Source organism: Ctenocephalides felis, unplaced genomic scaffold (genome assembly GCF_003426905.1).
Source record: "Ctenocephalides felis isolate EL2017-DRISC unplaced genomic scaffold, ASM342690v1 CF-g0.4_SCAFFOLD_01886, whole genome shotgun sequence".
NCBI classification, from domain to species: Eukaryota; Metazoa; Arthropoda; class Insecta; order Siphonaptera; family Pulicidae; genus Ctenocephalides; species Ctenocephalides felis.
In genome coordinates, this window is record NW_020538040.1 from 10,048,595 (window position 1) to 10,067,825 (window position 19,231).

The following is a 19,231-nucleotide window of genomic DNA, read 5'->3' on the forward strand; positions in this document are numbered from 1 at the left end:
AAAAATCGAAAATGAAAATTTTTATATATTTTTACGTTTTAGAGGTTTCTGAACAATTTTGCATACCTTAGAAAAAATGGATGTATTGTGTATGTGGTGTGTGTGCGGATACAAATTTTCGTCGACGATTTCGGAACAACGGTTCAACCAATTTCAATATTCAAAAAACATTCGATTGCTGTTGATAAGGAGACGTGCTGATTAGTTATTAGCGAAGGCAGTCTAGCCGTTCCGAAGATACAAGGCAAAAGTGCCACAAACGTTAACTCAGTTTTTAAGAGAACGGAGCGTCCGATTTTAATAATTCAAAAAAAAATTTACTTGTATTGACTAGATGAAGAACTGATCAAATTTTTATAAAGGCAGGTCTAGCGGTTTCGGAGATCTAATGGAAAAAGTAAAAAAAGTCATTTGGCGGTCAAAAATGATTATTAGACATATGCACATTAAATTATTAGATATTTTAACAATAAGTATGGATTTTGTTTACATTCCGTCTTTGTTTGTCCGGGTTCCGTACCATTGTTTATCCGTTAAACGGCGACGCGGCGCTTACGCGCTTAGACATTTTGTCTCTATGCACTTAAAGCATTACAATTGCTTTGAAAAACAGTTCAGAATTTCCAAACTATGCCAAAATAAAAAAAAACTTTTTTTTCCAAACAATTTTTTTTCCAAAAAAGGTAATTTTTTGTCGAATTTATAGTTTCTCAAAAATCTAATTTTTTCGAAGTAAATTTTTTTCAAAAATGTTAATTGTTTTTGAAAAAATAATAATTTTTGGTACGGGATTTCAGCAATTTTCCTTAAGGCTCGATGCCATGCAACCACGAGTTTTCACATAAATGTTGTCAACCACGCGTGGTCAATATCATGTAAAACTATGACAATTACAATGTAGCCCTTAGAATAGATCTACCTTTCCCTTCCCTGCTCTAATGTCCCGGGTCCCGATTCTGCGTCTGTGCAAAGATGTCGGACGCTATCAGTGTTCTCCGCCAACGTTTCGGCAGTACCATCTCGCTTACGGAACCGCGCACGCCGACTCGACGAAAAATCGTCGTTATTTTGGAAAAACACAAGATTTTTCCAAAATTAATCATTAGAAACAACAAAAATCAATCGATTGTGTTCGAGAGTAGTTCTAGAATATTTCGAACACAACTCGAAGTGTCACAAAAGGTTGTTCGAAGTGCTAGAAGCCAGATGACAAAGGTCTAGGTGTTCAAGTGCGAAGGGCGTAAACGCGTTTTCAAAAGTGAATTGTTGTACGTTGTTTGTTGTGATAGGTAAAAAAAATTAGTGGACAGTAAATGATACATTTATAACGATATTTATACACTTACACCAAGACACCAAAACACCAAACTTGATTTACAAATTTTTGAGGCATTTAGTTTGCACTCACATGCTTGCAGATAAAATAATAACAACAATGATAATAATGATAAAAATAATTATTTCAGTAATTGGGAGAAGTTGAAAAATTGTATGAAACGTACACAAAAATTTCTTTAATTTTGGGCAGATATAGATTATCATTTACATAATCCTAAAATATGTATATAATTCTGAAAATCCTGGATGTATTTCTATAATTTTTCAAATCTAGTAAGTCTAGATACAAAAACTAAAATTATAAACCAGATTATATCATACTAATTCCAATAACCGAAAAACAAATAAAGTCACCGGTTTCAACTAAAAATATAAATATAAGACAAAATTATTCATGACAAGTTTCAAATTACAAAATAAAAATTAATCTCATTTGTAGATTTATTTTCAAGCGTTTTAATGAATTACATGTTTTTAAATATTAACAAAAAATCTTTTGAAAGCGTTATAGAAACAAATTAGTATTAATAAAAATAATGTTCAAATTTCTAAACACTCATAGATGAATAGCTTATAGAATTAAATGTAATTTTGATATCAAATTGGTATTAATAAAAATAATACTCAAATTTCTAAAATCTCATAGAAGAACAGCTTATAGAATTATATGCAATTTTGATTGCTGTTTATTAAATTATTAGAAAAATAAATCTAAAAACAACATTACACAAATGATAATAAATAGTTATGCATATTTTCCATAAAGAATAATAACTGAACGGTTATAAAGAATTTTTAAAATAGAATTTAATCATCTAACATCATTTCATTAATTGAAATTTATCTTTAAATCATGAAATTATCTACAACAAATTGAATTGATTTAAATTTAAAATAGATCAACTATCTTAAATTTATTTGTATAAAATGACTATTTTTCAAATAGCATTTTTTTTTATCAATAATAACATTTAGAATAGAACCTCATTAAATAAAAATTTTATATTATATGATTTTCTATACAATATTTTTATTAAATTTTTAAATATTTGCATTTAATGGTATCTAAATTTATTTTTTCAAATAGTATTGAATCAGCTGACAAAACGTAGTTTATTCAATGTTTTTTTTTTTTAAATCATAAAATTATCGACTATCAGATGACTATTTTTCAAATTGAACTTTTTAAACAAGATTAATTTTTTGACCAGAATGACATATAGATTGCAATTTCATTAATTCTAATTGTTTATAATACATTTTTTATTTCTTTTTAAAAAATTTATATTTAATAATGCATACATTCATTTTTTTCATTTATATTTTTATTTAATTCATTTATTTATTAATTTATATATTAAAACTATTTTATTTATTTAAAAATTCATTATTAGTTTATTCATTGCCCATATGTATATTTTATTTATTTTCATATTTATTAACTCATTTATATTTTATTTATTTATTCACTATAATTTTACCACAAACTTCTATTAAAACTTTATTATAATTGAATTTATTAAATTATATTTTACTATAAATAATTACATTATAATTTGTTATAAATTTATTACATTACAATCATTACATTATAATTTATTATGAATCCAATATAATTATATTATAAAAAATTTATTAGTTATTAATCGATTGACTGAAAAGATTAGAAATCTATGATTTATCTATATTTATCTATTATTTAATTAATTGATTTATTTTTTATTCAAAATATACATTGCATATTAATTTATCACTTATTAGTGTTCTGAATTTTTTATTTAATCAGCATTTAAATTATATTTTAATTCCCTTATTCTTTGAATCACGTTTCTATTAAAATGATATTTTTTCTTCATGGACTCATTTATTTTCTTATTATTTATTTTATTTATATTTTGGATCATTTACATTTTGGATCATTTATTCTTTGAATCACGTTTATATTAAAATGATTTATTTTTTCTTCATTGATTCATTTATTTTCTTATTTGCTCATTGCTTAATTTCGTTAAGATTTTCCAATTAGGAGACATTTTGGGAAATTGCTGATCCCTTGATCTTTGACATATGAAAATCTATTTGAGAAAATTTTAATAAAAATCGTTAAAATGTAGAACATCACAAAGTACTAGTTATACTCCCACAAATGTACTCCCACAAAGTGCTATATATACTTCCAAAAATGTATTAACTTAAAAAAAAAAATTATGTGGTCATGAATTTTCTGATCATCAAGCCATTTGCATATTGAAATTTCTTGTGTTTATAAGGCATCAACTATTAAAATCATAATATTAAGCAATCAAAATTATTAGAACCTTGCATACGTGCGTTAACCAAGCCAAATACACATCAAAATTCAAACACAATCCAAACTTCCAATACTTCATTCACATAACCAAGGATTAAAATCCTCAATCACCAATTTATCAAATTCGATAATTGCTATATTTCAATTTTTCCTAAATTTTCTTCATTGCCGACGATTTGGAGTCGAAGTACGCAAGCGCGGGCGCATTGAGGTTGCCGGCGTCCCTTTTGGGATACAACGGTCGAGGATGAAGGGAAAAGGGCGCCGGGAAAGGAACGAGGAATTTGCGGGGGCGTATATAGGGTTCATGCACCCAATGTCGACTCGTGTACTTGAACCCTACGACGGATAAAGGATTCATGATTAAAAATTAGATTTTGTAATAAGATCGAAGAGTGCATTGAAAATGGGAGATGGTTAGTTGGTAGTTATTGTCAATTGATGATGAGAAGGTCTACTAGGTGATCGAATAGGTTTAGACATTTTCTGCTATAATCAGACTAACAAGGAAAACCAAAGAATTACTCATTTTGGATTTTGCTGAAACTTTGCATGTTGATAGAGTTGATAGTCAAACCGAACAGTTTAAAATATTATAGGCTTGTGAGCAGTGGTTTAATTATAAAAAATTAATTAAAGTTTTAAATAATAGATGCTTCCTATTTTATAGTCATTGCCTATTGATGGCAAAAGAGTCTACCAGATAATCTACTAGCTTTAGGCATTTTCTACTTCATCTCTGTGTACTTTAGTTTTGCTGACAAGGAGAACCTCAGGTTCACTCTTCTTGAATTTTGATAAAACTGCATTGAAAATGTTAAATGATTAGTTGATAGTGTCTATTGATGATAAAAGTATCTACGAGCCAATCTACTAGCTCTAGACATTTTCTACTTCATCTCTGTGTACTTCAGTTTTTCATAATCAGACTAACATGGAAAATCTTAGGTTTACTCTCTCGAACTTTGATAAAATTGCTTCGAAAATGTTAAATGATAATTTGATAGTGATTGTCTATTGATAATAATACGGTCTAATAAATGATCTTCTAGTTTTAGACATTTTCTACTTCATATTTGTGTACTTCAGTGTTTCATAATCAGACTAACAAGTAGAACTTCAGGTTTACTCTTCTCGAATTTTGATAAAACTGCATAAAAAATATTAAATGATAATTTGATAGTTATTGTCTATTGATGATAAGAAGGTCTACTAGTAACTGATCTATTGGCTTTCGACGTTTTTCTACTTTATATCTGTGTACTTTAGTTTTTTTCTAAAATCAGACTAATCAGACTAACAAGGAGAACTTCAGGTTGACTCTTCTTGAATTTTGATTTTGAAAACTGCATAGAAGAAGTTAAATGATAATTTGATAGATATTGTCTATTGATAATAATACAGTCTAACTTTAGTTTTTGTAATCAGACTAACAAGGAGAACCTCAAATTTACTCTTTTGGGTTTTTGATGAAACATTGCTTAGTGATAGAAGTTGATAGTCAAACCGAACAGTTTAAAATATTATAGGCCTATAACAATTAGTTTAGTTATAAAAATTATTTGAATTTTTAATAAATAGACCATGCGCAAAAATCAGTATCAGCATTTCTCGATTTGTTCTATTTTCCTTTTTGAGCCTTATCTTATTTATACTGATTACTAATATAAAATGTAAAACAATATTCATAAACATTGTTGAAGTATAATGCCCTTGGGTAATACTCTATATTTTAATCATTTAATGTAATTCAACATATATAATATATTTTATGTTATACGAATAATAAGATCTTAAAATGGTAAATTATTTTATATTAGTTACTGAATATTAATTACAGATTAAATATTATCTACTTAACTATTGAGTTTAGATTTTTCAGTTGTATGAATAAAATCACTCGATCAATTCGAATCCATTCACTTAAAAAAATTCATATCTTGTAGACGTAGTTACTAAAATTAAATACGAATTTTTACATCATTACGTCCAAAGACTTTCTTATCTAATTTTTGATACCCATTCAAAAACGTTTTGTTGCATGTATTAGGTTGGCAACTAAGTAAGTGCGCATATTTCTTAGAAAATCATGGGAAAAATTATAGAACTAAATGACTTTATTCTGAATTTCTTTTTATTGTTCATTTCGATCATTGACATTTTGTCATCTCTCAAGTAGCATCATTGTCCCACTTATATAAAACTTCTGGTTCTAATTAGCAAAAAACTGAATCAGGTACAATTTGACACCATCATCATTATTGATTTTTCTAAATTTAAGGAATTCTAAAAATTGAAACTAAAAGTAATCAGATGGTGCAAGATCAGGACCATATGGTGAATGTGACAAAAACATTCCAATCAAGGCACAAGAATTTTTTCCCAAATGCCAAAGATTTGTGGTGTCAATAATAAAATAAATCATTTGTTTGATTTGTCAATTCGACCTGTTATAACCATTTTTCTAGCTTGAACAAAAAAATTATTAATTGTTTTGTTATTTTAGTAATATTTAATATGGGCTTTTAGAATTTTAATTTAAGGCTTTTAAAGCCTAAAATAAGTTGACTTACATAGGATCTAAAGTTCCTCACCTTTGCATAATATTTCTCAAATGTATCTCATTATTTTAATTGACTAAAAATTATTGAATTAAACAAAATAATTGTTTTACTGACTTTCCAATACTATTTTTTTTTCTAATAAAAAAATCCGAATAAATTAAATTTGTATTTTTTTTTTTGAAAATCGAAAGAACCAATCCGCCATAATCTGGCCAGTTATATTGTAAATGTAGTTTCATTATTTTTAATAATTATTGTTGCTTACATGATATTATTCTCTTTTAAAGTGATTTCTAATTATGAAAACTGATCTCGTCTTAAATTGCATATCAAATTAAAACTTGTTAACATCTTTTAAAATTAAAAAAAAATTACAGTAAAAAATGGTTACGACACCGAACATTTATTTTTACAAGGCCCTTAAACTTTAAAAAAAAAACAGTATACTTCATAAGAGTTAAGAAAATAAATACAAATCATTATCATCATTTGAATTTTGTTTTATGTTTATATAAGTTATTATAAACCTTAAATTATGTCGTTTTTGTGCCTAATAGTCGGAACATAATCGGAAAGTTTCTACAGACATAAAAACATTACTGGTGTAAAACAATGAAAATATAGACAGTCACAATTACGTTTCGTTAGCAGATCAATTTCTTCTGATTGATGATCTACATATTCATTTATATATCCATTACTTTCGACAAAGGGCAAGACATAGTTTATGAATCAAAATAAAATAATATTAGAGCTGTCGAAATGAAACCAGGCCTAGAATAGACACTTTAATTGCTTTGGTTTTGAAGAACAGTCAAGGTTTTTTTTTCTATCCAAATCGAAGTAGCAAAAAATTTTCTAAATACACTAAGCCAGAATAAACTAATACAAAAAACAAATTTCAGACTTGAAATTTTTATAGAACTGATTATCTATAAAAAAAACTCTGCCTTAAAAACATACCTAGATACAAAGGTTTATGATAACATACCGACATAAATTTTTGAAAATTTTGAAATTTGTGAAAAACAATGAAAAAATTACTTTTATGAAAAATTTGAATTCAAATCTTCTTTGAAAATTTAGAATTTTTTGAAAAAATCAATTATTTTTGAAAATTTTGAATTTTTTGAAAAATCTGCTTTTTTGAACATTTTGAAATTTCTTGAAAAATTTCAACCCATTCAAAGTTCATTAAATCCTATTATCAAAAATGCCGAGAACATTTGTTTGAACTATATAAGAAAGTTGTTGGTACGATACCTATAAAAATTTAAACAGAATTTGTACTTATTATTAAAATCTGTATATAATATTAAGGATCATTTTTCACCGCCGAATGACATTTAACTTTTTTTGATCTCCAAAACCCTGGATTTACCAAAAATTTTTTTTATCCAACTATGTTTTTTTAAAAATCTTTATAATAATCAAAGATCATTCTTGACCGCCAAATGGCATTTTTCATTTTTTTTATCTCCAAAGCCGCTAAACTTGCCTCACCAAAAATTTAATCAAATCTTTCTTAATCAATATAACTGAAATATATTATGAATCATTCAAATCGGACGATCCGTTCTCTCAAAAATTGAATTATCATTCATGGAATTATTCGCCCCTTAAACTCAAAACGGCTGGACCAACCTTTATAAAAACTAAAAACTAATCAGAGCGACTCCTCATCAATAGGAATCGAATGTTTTGTGAATCACTCTAATCGGTTATTCCGTACTCTCGATATAGTCAACAAAAATTTGTCTTGGTACATACATACATACATACATACATACATACATACATACAGCCGCATATATAATTTTTATTAGTTTTTACAAAATGCTTAGAAATTTAAAAAAATGTTTAGTACTAATACAGCAATGTGAAACAACTATAAGATAAATTGTCAAAAAATGTTTTTTTTAAAAAAAAAAGAAAATTTTAATTATGAAATAATAAAAAAAAACTCAAAAGCAATTTTTTCGTCAACACAAGCAGAAAGTATTTTGAATCATTTTAATCGAATGCTTAGTTCTCTCAAAAATTGACACTCTTTGCATATTCAGCTCCGTATTTCGAAAACGGTTGGACCTATCTTTATAAAAACTAAAAACTAATCAGCACGTCTAATTCCAACAATAGGAATCGAATGTTGTTTTGAATCATTTTAATCGGTTGATCCGTACTCTCGAAATCGTCAACAAAAAATTGTCTTGGCATGTGTATATACATACATACACAATCGCATACATACATTTTTTCTGAGGTACGCCAAAATGCTCAGAAACCTTTCAAATGTAAAAATATATAAACAATATTCTTTTGTTCCGATTACCATAGCTAACCCTACGGAAAATTATTCACCAGCACTTATATTAGGTTGGAGAAAAAGAAATCCGTTATTGTTTCATATAAATGTTCATATACAAATATTGGAGTTCTTTTCTCCCAACCGATAATGTTAAAGAATGTTTAGAATATAAAACTACTGTAAGATAGAAATAAGAAAAAGACTATATAATGTTCATAAACACCGATATCATAAACTAAACAAAAAGTATCTGCAATTAATTATTACTAAAATCAAATTGACTGTATTATTTTTTACAATCCAAGACAAGATCTGACCTTTTACCTCGCCGGGGTTGTACGATCCTGCGGGTACCCGCTTCCACATTCCCGATTCCTCTCCAAAAATTTTTATCTATTACTGGCAAATAAAAAATTTATCAATTCCAGAGCTAGAAAAAATCCGCATTTCAAATATAATACCAAAAAGCGTCCTCAATGCGCCTGCGGAAGCCGTTTCCAACGCATGCTCACTTCTCGGCTCTACGACCGTCTACGTGTGGTCGTAGAGCTCATTCTTGGATGTATCGCAATACATTTAAACATATTCGGAATTAACCGAGAGCTAGGGAATAAATAGATGAATGATAATGGAAAATGATGTATTTTTTAAAAATCTTAGGAACAGGAGCTTTGTGCGAAAGCTGGTCCGCTGGTTGAAGCTCAAATCCCTAAAAGCTGAAGTCTGGTCAAACAAATGTCTAATTCACTGCCATTTCTTAAAATACTGCCTAAAATATGGTCATTTGATGTTCCACAAATGTGCAATATACTGCCGTAGACATTTGTGCAATAACTAAATTCATTCTTGCATTATTATTATAATTTACAAAAGCTTATATATTCTATGATTCAAATACTTCAATCACCATGTTTGCGTCCAATGCATATTGTAGCAAAGTACAAAAAATTGATAACCTTTTTATTTTTAAATTGGATGTGATATCCAAAATTTGATTAAACACTGTTTATAATAGTAGTCAGATTATTATATATTAATCTTTATACATTATGGATGCTATAGCATCCATGTCAAATATTGCGCTTCTATTGTACCCAATGTGCTTACCCGAGCTAATTATGAGAAAATATATAGATAGAAAATATAGATAAAAGTACCTACAGAACCAGTCATTACCTTGACAGGTGTAATAATTTCAAAAACGTGAGGTTATGTGGATTGATTTCAAAATTGGAATGCGATAGATAGATGAAAATATATGCTACAGCATTCAGTGCGCAAACGTGTTAAGATATGCTATTCATGATCTTGAACAAATTATTAACAAATCCGATTAAAAATTTATAATTCCAATCAGAGTACTAAAATTTGATTCGAGAATTACAATTTCATTCGGAGGTTTACAATTTCAATAATGAAATTACAATTAATATCAGGGAATTACAGTTTCAATCAGATTCCGATTAGAAAAATACAATTCCGATCAGATAATTACAATTCCAATCGGATAATAACAATTCCAACTGGAGAATTACAATTCCAATAAAAAAATTACACTTAATCAGAAATTTACAATTCTAATCAGAATATTTCAAGTCGAATCAGTAGATTACAAATTCCATTTAGAGTGTTAAAATTTTAGTCACAGAATTTAATTCCAATCAGATAGTTACAAGTTCAATTAGAAAATTACAATTCCAATCACTTAATTACAATTCCAAACAAGAAATTGTAATTTTAATTCCAATCATAAAATTGCAATTTAAATTTCAATTTCAATCCTATAATCACAATTCTATTCAGAGAATTACAATTCCAATCAGAGAATTACAATTTCAATCAGATTGCAAATAAAATTCCAATAAGAAAATTACAATTCCAATCATGGAATTTCAATTCTAATCATAGAATCACAATTGCAGTAGGAGAATTACAATTTCAATCAGAATTTTCCAAGTTTTTTTGACACCAAAATGCTCGAACAAACTATTTTCAATTAGAAGCATACTTTTGTACTTATTTTTTCAAAATATCAGAAATAATATCAAAATGATTTTTAACTATTCTATTGAAATTTCCTATAATAATATTAGAAATTTGGTACTAGTTTCAAAAAATATTAAGTTTGAGGTTCTAAAATTACACTTTTTGAATTTCGCGACTAAAGGATTAACTAATGTTAAATACATGTTTCTCAGATATATTATTTTTGTAACTTTTCACAAATTAAAAAAAAAATAATATTAAGTTAAAATTTTGAAGTTACTTAAATTTACTAGAACTACAACAAATTATACATCAATATAGAAACAATTTAGATAATTTTAATTATGATCATATTTCTGCCAAAAATGAGGATAGATGTAACTCTTTTGGATACACAGTCATAAATTTAAAGGTAGATTTTTGAATATAAATTGAACAGTATAAATTTGTTAGCACGTAAAGTCGACATCAAGGTATTAAGTTGATAGTATTTGTAAAAATTTAAAATTATCTATTAAAGAAAAGGTACCTAAATGAATTGTAACACAATATTAAATGCAGCAAAGTAATAATTAGAATCATTTATAAATTTTGAAACTACGCAGTATATATATATGATTCTTAAAAAAATGGATTAGTTTATATCTGAGTTATCTCATAATCTAAAGATTTGGTATTATGCCTGCCATCTTATTACATCTTCTTGAATATAATTATATAACAGCTAAATATACAAAAAAATACAGCTATGTTGTATTAAATAAAATAAACATGTACTAACTATGATTCGGTATTAATTAATAAATTGAAATGAATATTATAAATTCATATATTACAAACTTAATATCCAAAAGTATAATGTTACTTTCAATTTAGTCTCAAACGTTAAAGATGTTTTAAATATTATTGAATAATTTATTGTAATTAATCCAATAACAATTCTTATTTGCAAATTTAATACTAAATTACCATTTAATACTAAATTACCATTTAATCGTCAAATTTGACTGCATACCTTATAAAAAAATAATTTTTTTATACAAATTAAAATTCTGATGTCTCGATCGTGTCAAATTATGGTATTCTACTCCTACCTATAATTATTTCTTATAAATATAAGTATTACACAATACACAAAATTTCTGGTTTAGATAAGTAGTGAATAATCTTTCTGTCAGCACTCTTACTATATAAAATATACCTATACACATTCAAACACATTCACAGAATTTCAGTGGATCGATGAAGCTCATAAAACGACCGCTGGCTGCGGTCGTTTTGCCGCTAAAATTTTTTATTTAACGAATTAACAATAACGGACAGTTAGAAAAATCGAGTGGACAAGATACTTTTAGTTAAACAGAAAAATGACACTAAAAAATTCAAGTGAAAATGTGACGAGGTAATATTTAGTGGGACCTCAGCATCGTGAAAAAACAGTAAAAAACACTGTTGGAAGGAACATTTTGTTCGAAGTGAATTTTTTTAATACGTTGTGATGATTTTTGCACAAATTCTTTTCTAAAATTTATACAAAATTTAAATAATGTTATTAAAACCCAAATACGTACATTGAACAATCCAAAACACGTAAAATATATTTGTAACATATCGAAACTTTCCCGAAACAAAAATGCACAGTTGACCGATTGTTTTTCTCAATTGAGTAATGTTATATGTTAATTTTGTGTTGAACGATTTCAAAAAACTGAATTTTGGTGTCTAACTGTTTATGATGTCGTGTTAGAACAAAATTTGTGTCCATTATGCTGTGAAATTTCGATATTTTGAGTCCCAATTTGTGTCGTTATAGTGTTGTGAATAATTAAAACCAACAATCGTGAAAATCGTGTATAAATGTTAAATGTGTACCTATAAAAAATTATTTTGGGCGGAAAAAAGTGATTTAGAAACTGTAATTAATGTAAAATCCTGCACTTAGAGCTTATTGACAAATTGAAGTAGAGTAACGTAGACGCTTTGGATGCTGAAGAAGTATTGATTTAAGAAAAAAAAAGTATTAACTGTAAACAAAAGTCAATTTCAAAATTATACGTTGATTTGTTGAAACATTCCAAAAATTCAAGTTAGATGGTAATTTTTTTATAACCGATACGAATACTTCCATCCGTAAATTTTAGCTATTTAACAAAATTGTGTTAACCAAAACAAAATTTTGATGTCTTACGAATTGTAAAAGCGAAGAGATACGTACAAAATTATATTACCAAAAAATTCTTAATACAATTTAATAAAAAATTAGAAATATTATGAATCGTAGCTGATAATAAACTAACGAATCCATTCTATTGATGGTAAACAATGTTGGATAGTAAATGTGGACAAAAAATTTATGTAAAATCCACCGAAATTTATAGTACTCAGGAAATAGTAGATAGAGATTGAAACCTGCTTCAGCTACAAGATTTTTCCAAACATTTTTAAAAATTTGATGTTAAAGAGTAAGAATAATAGAACACCCAATTTGGCAAACTGATGGAGAATGAATTGCCTTTGGAGAATCAGAAAATTTTACGTTTCTTGAGAAACAACTATTCTAAATTACTATAAAGTATGTTGCTGGAACATAGAAAGTTTGTGGAATCAGTATTATAGGAAGAAATAGAAATATCAAAATTACAACTGGGATTATAGAATCTAAAAATTAAACTGATTTTCAGCTATTTTTTATTATTTTTTAAAATTTGTAAATCTACTGTATTTGATCACATTTCCAATTCCAATTTAGAAAATTATGAGGAAGAACTCTAAAATCCCTCTAAACTAGGTATTTACTAAAGACATCAAAACAACAAAATCAAAAATATCTTCACAAAACACCAAATCAATCTTCAATCCTCATCCAAGATATGACTGTCCATCGATCTTCAAAACCAAATTAAAAATTCAGGAGTCCAATAGCCCCCGAAAATGCGGAACGTCATTGGCCGAAAAGTGAATAATGCTGCCAAGGGGGTCCTCGAAGTAGCGTAGCGGGGTGCTCCGCTAGAAGGAACCCCGCACTAGAGTGGAGTGCGGTGTTAGCTTCAATCATTTCCCGCATAGAGTTTATCGAGAAATGGGGGCTGACGCCTGTCCTCAAGCCGAGGCAGGAGCTCTGCCCCCCGCCGCCCCCTTTACTAGCCCATGGGGGCGACCAGAGGACGAGGACAGACAGGTAATTAGAAAGGATTTAGAAATTTAGAAATAGATTTTGGGAATAATTCTCAGATAACATACAAATATAAAGTGTGGGTCTATAATCGTATATCAACTGTAAAAAAACTGTGTTTTAGATGTTTCGTACATAAAACCTAACCTCCAATTGGCTCAAATGTCAGAATTTAAACCCCTTTCAGTCGGATGCCGCCGCTCCGGCGCCAAAATTCATATTAATCTCGAAATTCGCGAGTGGAAAGGGTTAAATTTGGACCAATGTGATAATGATCATTGGCGACATCAAACAGTTGCACTTATGATAAGATCGTTAATTGAGCCTTTTTGGAGGTTAGGTTTTAGATGTAGGTTTGACATAGCTTTAGAACTTTTATAAATAGATTTCGGGACTAATTTTTGGATTATATAGAAATGCTATGTTACGGGTCTATAATCGTGTGAGTTGGTAGTCACCAACTGTCGAAAAGCTGTGTATTCGCTGTTTCGCACATAAAACCTAACCTCCAATTGGCTCAAATGTCAGAAATTTACCTTTTGTCAGACTTCACCAATGTGATGTTGATCATTGGTGGCATCAAAAAGATATTATGATAAGATTATTATCTGGATAGACTAATTCTTAGATAATATAGAAATGTTATGTTACGGGTCTATAATCGTATGCGTATGAGTTGGTAGTCACCTACTGTCTAAAAGCTGTGCTTTTGCTACTTTACATATAAACCCTAACCTCCAATTAGCTCAAACGTCAGAATTTTACCTTTGGTCTGACTTCACCAATGTGATGTTGATCATTGGTGACATCAGAAAGGTGCACCTATGCTAAGATTATTAATTGTGCCTTTTAGAGGTTAAGTTTTAGAAGTAGATTTGACATACCTTTAGAACTTTTATAAATAGATTTAAGGACTAATTCTGGGATACCATAGAAATGTTATGTTACGGATCTATAGTCGTATGAGTTGGTAGTCATCAAATGTCTGAAAACTGCGTCTTTGCTGTTTTGCACATAAAACCTAACCTCCAATTGGCTCAAATGTCAGAACCTTTGGTCAGACTTCGTCAAAGTGAGGTTGATCATTGGTGACATCAGAAAGTTGCACTTATGATAAGACTATTATTTGTGCCTTTTACAGGTTATGTTTAAGAAGTACATTTGACATAGCTTTTTGACAGTTGGTGACCACTAACTCATACAATTACAAATCCGTAACATAACATTTCAATGTCATCCCAAAATTTGTCTAAATAAGTTATGTGGAAAACATTTTTAATGCAAATGCTACTAGACTTGTCTATTTTTTATCTATTGGAATTAAATTTTGTCACCGATGGTACAAAAAATAATCCATATTTTTTTGTCTAATACTCTTGATAAAGCTGTCAGGTGCTAATTTTGAACACATTCTTCTAAAATATCTGAAACCACAAACTTGTTTGATACATTTGTGGTTTCATAACCTAAAAACCTTGGACAAGACCGCTAGATTTATCTTTTTGTTCATTTTTTCCGGTTAGTTTTATTATATGAAAGTCCATTGCAGATATAATCTGCTGATCAAAATAAAAACAGATACTATAATTTTGTTGGTAAATGCATTTAGATTTTTTTTCAAAAAATATATCTGATGGAAACTCGTCTACTGATTGCTCATATAAATAGACAAATATTTAATATATGGTTAAGAAATGAAAAATATGTGTGACATTGCAACTAAAAGGATGGAAAATATTACTATATTTATCGATTTGTTGATTTTGTGGTCTGTGTCATTATGTGGAGGTTTTTTGCAAATATTATCTGCTAAGCAAAATGAAATAGTGACTTAAATTTAAATTTTTAAAGAATTTATAATGTTTTTCCAGAAAATATTTGATGACAATGCGCAGTTGTCGATTTATTGCTGTACATAAATGAGCAGATTTAAAATAAAGCTTAAAGAATTTGAAAACGAAATCTATGACATGACCAAAAAGCTGAGACAAATTATTATTTTGTCCATTTTTTGGTCTGTTTCAACCTGAATAAATCTAATATAAATTTCTTCTTTCGAATAAAAATTAATAGAGTCTTCAAGTCTCATGTAATTAGTAGAACATTCCGTTAAAATATTAGATAGACACACTCGTTTTTTGAATACTTATATAAATATGCAGATTTTTGCTAAATAATAAAAAAAAGACAATCACTATATTCATTGTATTTTGTTCATTTTTTCATCAAGTAGAGTCACATTACACATATTTTCTGGTGATCAAAATAAAACTGACTTCTTCAATGGCAAATGTTCGCAAATGTTTTAGAATGTTTTTTCTTCAAAAAATATTTAATGGAAAGACGAACTCGTTCACTAATTGTTTATATAAATATACAAAACGCTCAAGAAAAAGAGAAATTATAAATAAAGTCCTTAAATGCTTGTTTATTTATATTTAAAACCATATTTTTTATATCACACGACACTAAAATATAATTTAATTTTTCTTTCTTTTATGAAATTTTATTTTATCTTTTAATAGAGAATTTAATTGTACTCTTTTGCACTAAACTTTACATTTAAGCCACATGAATATTCATGTTTTAGAATTTTGCGCAGAAAGTTGTATGTAAAAAAGTTTTTTGAAAAGCATCGTATGTTTTCTTAAATCAGTTCAACATATTTACCAGCAAATTGAATAGTAAAAAATACATAAAATTATAATCAAATAATTAGTTAAATATATAATTTTAGTTAAAAAAATGAAATTTTATAAATGGAACATTTTCATTTCACTTTACAAATCCAGAACGTGGTGCATGTTCGAAATCATAAAAACTGGATCGAAATTTTGCAAAATAGTTCTGGCATTGGAGTATTGTCAATACATTTCTGCAGATGATATTATTTTTTTAAGGCTAAAATTCATAGGATTTATACATGCTTTATATTAATAAAGAGAAATATGAAAAATTCTTCTACCAACCAAAAATTTATTGGAATCAATTAACTTTTTAACACAAACTTTGGTAAATCAACTTCCAGAAGGTGTTTGGTCGGCTTAAGTATGTAAATATACAAACAAATTGTCTATCAGAAAACTAAATTTTTTAGAAAACAAACAAAAATAAAAGATGATGATGTTAAGTTAAATATTATTCAGTTATATAATTATTTTTACTTCAAGTATTAGGCCCACATTTCTTATATTACACAATTCTGTAATTTAATTTTATATTTGTTTCTTTCCTGAAATTTTATTTTATCTTTGGATAGAGTATAAAAATAATTTGGAATTATGAATGAATTTTACAGAAATCTGAAGCAATATTTGCTATTATTGATCACGGCTTATGAATAAATAAAATAACAAATATTATTTAAAAAATTAATTATTTATATTTGACATATTGATTACCTATATCAATGTTAATAATTATATAAGCAAAATACAATACAAATCACTAAAAAAATTAAAAGTGTAGATAGATCTGTATTCGTATAGTGAACGGGTTCGTCTTTAACAAAAATATATTTTCTTTTTCGAAATTTATATTTAAAAAAAAAATATGGATACAAATACCCACACCTTGGATAGTCTGATATCAAGCGGCAATGATATCAGTTTTACTTGAAATATAGAGCTTAATATGTCCACAAGGGAAAAGCGACATTTCCTGACATTTTTGCAACGAATTAAAAATATATTAAAAGTGTATTTAAAAATATCAATATGATTAATGTATCAAATATAGTTAGGAATAGGAATAGGATTAGGAATATAGTTAGGAATAGAAATAGGAATAAAAATGAGACATTCTCTGATATTTTTCCACCTAATTAAAAATTTATCAGAAGTATATTAGAAATATAATTATGTAAATAATGTATCAAATATAGTTAGGACAATCATTGGGTTATCTTCTAAAAAAGCGACGCTATTAGGGAAAAGGTTTATCAGAACTGCTAAGTTCCAATTGTTGTTCAACAAGTATTATTAAAAAAAAAACATTTTACAATCCATATTATTCATTATTCATCCAAATTTAGTCACATATCGAGTTTGGCAAGAACGAATTTTTTTAAATGTCTTTTACGTACATCACAATCAATCATCTATTATCCTTGTCCATCCATTCAACTAACTCCTGAACGAGTAATAAATTTTGAAATATGTTCTATTTACGCATAAATCCATCAAGAACACATATGTTTCTCGTATGAATTTTAAATGTGTGTATATATAATTATTTTGAATATGTTATGAAATCATTCTCATTGTGTTTGAAAGTCCAACGGACAGCTCGCTGTGACACATTCGGTAAACATGCTCCGAAAACAGGATCGAATTTATTAGAAATATAGATGAAATTTAGTGTTTGAAATAAATAGCATATATATATATATATATATATATATATATATAAATATAATATAATTGCTTCAGATAAACGCATCAGGTTATCTATATCATACCATATACGATAACCGTATAGTAATAACTTTATAAACATGAGATACTGCTGATAAATAAAATTTATTATAACTAAGCAAAGAAGTGATTAAACATATGAGTTTTAAGAGTTCTTTGGTCTTTAATGTTTTTTCTTGTAGCAGGGCTATAACATTTTGTTACATTTCATCAAGGCTTTTTTTATTTATTTTATGTGGCTATGGATCATCATATCATTTGGTCAGCTTTTGCATATTTATATAATTTTATGTACATTCCATGTGTTTATAAGTTTATCTCATTATTATAAATGACGTTATAGATAATTTTGTATATATCAATATTGTTGCTAGATTTGCAAATTTACTGGAAAAACATTAGGTACTTTTTCCTGCAGCTTATGATAAATTAATTGTTTGCCTTTGTTTTTGTCTTTGCCTTTGAATTCTCAGAAGATATGGTCTAATATTTCTGGTTCTTCTAGATATTGGCACATAAAATTTTGTAGTATTTCTATCCTCCAAAGATAGTTTTTAGACAACGTGTGTCCAAATCTCATTCTTGATATAGTTGATACAAAGTTCCTATTCTCTGTAGTACTTTTGAACCAGGTTGTTCCTGCTACTTTTGATTTTGATAGTGAAAATTTTATATTCCTATTCCTAATCGACATTGAAACATACCATGATTATAAGCCCTGAACTTTATTTAAATTGTTTAGTTAGTGCAGGATTTTTTTGTACACTTTCCTCCATTTTAGTCTAAACTTATATCTCCAAAAGATTTTAGTTTCTGTTGTGGCATATTGTATAATATAAATAAGGGGTTGACATTCTATTATTTATTATGCTTTTTGAATTATTCAAATCTGTTAATCGGTGCCTTCGAAATCGTCGACAAAAAATTGTATCCGCATTCAATAATACCTTTAATATTTAAAGAAAATGATTTTAAGGTGGAATAGAAAATAACATAAATAAAGTAAAATAAAATGCTACAACCAAACAAGAATATTCATAAATGTTTATTTAGAACCTAATGCGTCCCTGTAATTTTTAAACATCACAATTCACGTGTACCAGGTATGAATAATAATATTTCAAGAAAAGCATTCTA

General features: G+C 27.5%; 1 protein-coding gene across 1 annotated transcript in view; it reads left to right on the forward strand.

The window, feature by feature from the left end:
• The window catches only part of LOC113374607 (potassium voltage-gated channel protein Shaker-like), a gene marked incomplete at its 3' end in the record, with an annotated part of 102,665 nt that overhangs the window by 10,584 nt on the left and 72,850 nt on the right, over positions 1-19,231 (forward strand). Inside the window, exon 3 of the mRNA XM_026614584.1 lies at positions 13,574-13,685. Within this exon, the coding sequence (XP_026470369.1) occupies positions 13,574-13,685 (112 nt within the window). The remainder of the gene's footprint in view (positions 1-13,573; positions 13,686-19,231) is intronic.